The sequence below is a fragment of the Etheostoma cragini genome, chromosome 8 (genome assembly GCF_013103735.1).
Source record: "Etheostoma cragini isolate CJK2018 chromosome 8, CSU_Ecrag_1.0, whole genome shotgun sequence".
Classification (NCBI taxonomy): domain Eukaryota; kingdom Metazoa; phylum Chordata; class Actinopteri; order Perciformes; family Percidae; genus Etheostoma; species Etheostoma cragini.
In genome coordinates this window covers 348,790-350,664 of record NC_048414.1, presented here as the reverse complement: position 1 = coordinate 350,664, position 1,875 = coordinate 348,790, and the positions used below count along the sequence as shown (strand labels likewise).

General features: G+C 42.3%; 1 protein-coding gene across 1 annotated transcript in view; it reads right to left on the bottom strand.

Moving 5' to 3' along the window:
- Nucleotides 1-17: 17 nt before the first annotated feature.
- Nucleotides 18-1,875, bottom strand: part of LOC117948956 (protein fantom-like) — a 6,319-nt gene continuing 4,461 nt past the window's right edge. Inside the window, exons 6-8 of the mRNA XM_034878927.1 lie at nt 728-916; nt 87-208; nt 18-45 (exon numbers count right to left, since the gene is read on the bottom strand). Coding sequence (XP_034734818.1) covers nt 18-45; nt 87-208; nt 728-916 — 339 coding nt within the window. The remainder of the gene's footprint in view (nt 46-86; nt 209-727; nt 917-1,875) is intronic.

Sequence of the window (1,875 nt, the reverse complement as noted above, 5' to 3'; positions counted from 1 at the left end):
AACAGGGTGAGTTCCTACTATGAAGGAGGGGAACAGGGTGAGTTCCTACTATGAGGGAGGGGAACAGGGCGAGTTCCTTCCTTAACCCACCTTCCAGTTTCTTGATCTTGGCGTCCTTGGTGTGGAGCAGGGCGGCCCGTCGCTCCATCTTCACCTCGTGCTCGGCTTTGTTCTCCTCCATCCTCCTCATCACGACCTCCAGCTCCGCCTCGTAACACACAGGAAGAGAAGAGGTTGAGTTTTAGTTTTCTACGTTCTACGGACCAATAAATCATCAGAGATGTTAAATACACGCTGGCTGCTGAACTCCCTCTAGGAATGAAAAACCTGTGTGTGTGTGTGTGTGTGTGTGTTTGTGTCTCTGTGTGTGTGTGTGTGTGTGTGTGCGTGTGTATCTGTGTGTGTGTGTGTCTCTCTCTGTGTGTGTGTGTGTCTGCGTGTCTCTCTATGTGTGTGTGTGTGTGTCTCTGTGTGTGTGTGTATCTGTGTGTGTGTGTCTGTGTGTGTGTCTGTCTGTGAGAGTGTGTGTGTGTGTGTGTATCTATTTGTGTCTCTGTGTGTGTGTGTGTGTGTATCTGTGTGTCTGTGTGTGTGTGTGTGTATATATGTCTGTGTGTGTGTGTGTGTGTGTGTGTGTGTATATCTGTGTGTGTATATCTGTGTGTGTATATGTATATCTGTGTGTCTGTATGTGTGTGTGTGCGTGTGTGTCCCTGTCCCCCTCCACCTTGTAGTCCTGGCTGATCTGGTTCTCCATGCTGAGGAGGTTCCTGGTCTTCTCCAGCTCCTGGATGGTTTCGGCGTGAGCGGCTCGCAGCTCTCGGACGGCGCTCTCCGTGTCTCCGTGGTAACCGCCGGCGTCGTCCCCCGCCTCCTTCAGGAAGCCCAGGTCCCCGCTCCGCCGGGTCCTACGGGTCTGGTAGGGAACGGACCGGTTAACCCCCGTCGACCAACACCTAGTGCTTCTGGGTCTTAATCTTAATTGAAACCTCGTTATGACACTTTCCCCAAAGTTCTTTTTAGACATTTTTGTTGTTTTTGTTGTTTTTGAAGCTTTCTCCAACATTTGTTGTCAGTTTTTGACGTTTTCTAACTTTTCCCGAAGTTCTTTATCACTTTTTACAATGTCTTTGTTGATTTTTTTGGGGACATTTTAGTTGTTTTTCCTATATTTCTGTCACTTTTTTCAGTGTTCTTAAATCTGTTTTTTCTTGAAATGCTATAAAATTAAATAAAACACCCAAATTCAATGAAAACAGCGAACTGATCGGTTATTTAACATGTGAGGAGCGACACATGGAACCAACCAATGAGTTTATTTACAATTTGGTTTTAAGTAAAAACTAATTTCTGATTTAGAAACTTTTGGAAAGTTGTGCGTTTCTGTGAGTGTCTGTGTGTGTGTGTGTGTGTGTGTGTGTGTGTGTGTGTGTGTGTGTCTGTGCGTCTGTGTGTGCAAGCATGTGTCTGTGTGTGTAGTTATTATCTTTTTGATCATATTTAATTATATTTTTTGTCCACTTTATTCAGTATTTTTAATTTGTTATTTGACTTTTGGTGTTTTGAACGTCTGACCAAGTTTTTGAGGAATTCTTTATGCATTTTGAAGTGTTGTTGAACACTTTTTTGTTCGCTTTTTCTATCGATACTTCTTTAAGTTACTCCGACGGTATTTCATTGACTGTTTTTGTTTTTCAATTTCAAACTTTTTAAACGTTTTTCTCAGGAAAATAACAAAACCTTCCCATTTGGAGAAGTAGAATAAATGTTTTTTTAGTTCCCCGACCGGACAAGAATAAAAACTTGAACGTTGAACAGGGACATGAATCATCATCTCTTACATTTACATATTTATAGTATATATTATATTATATA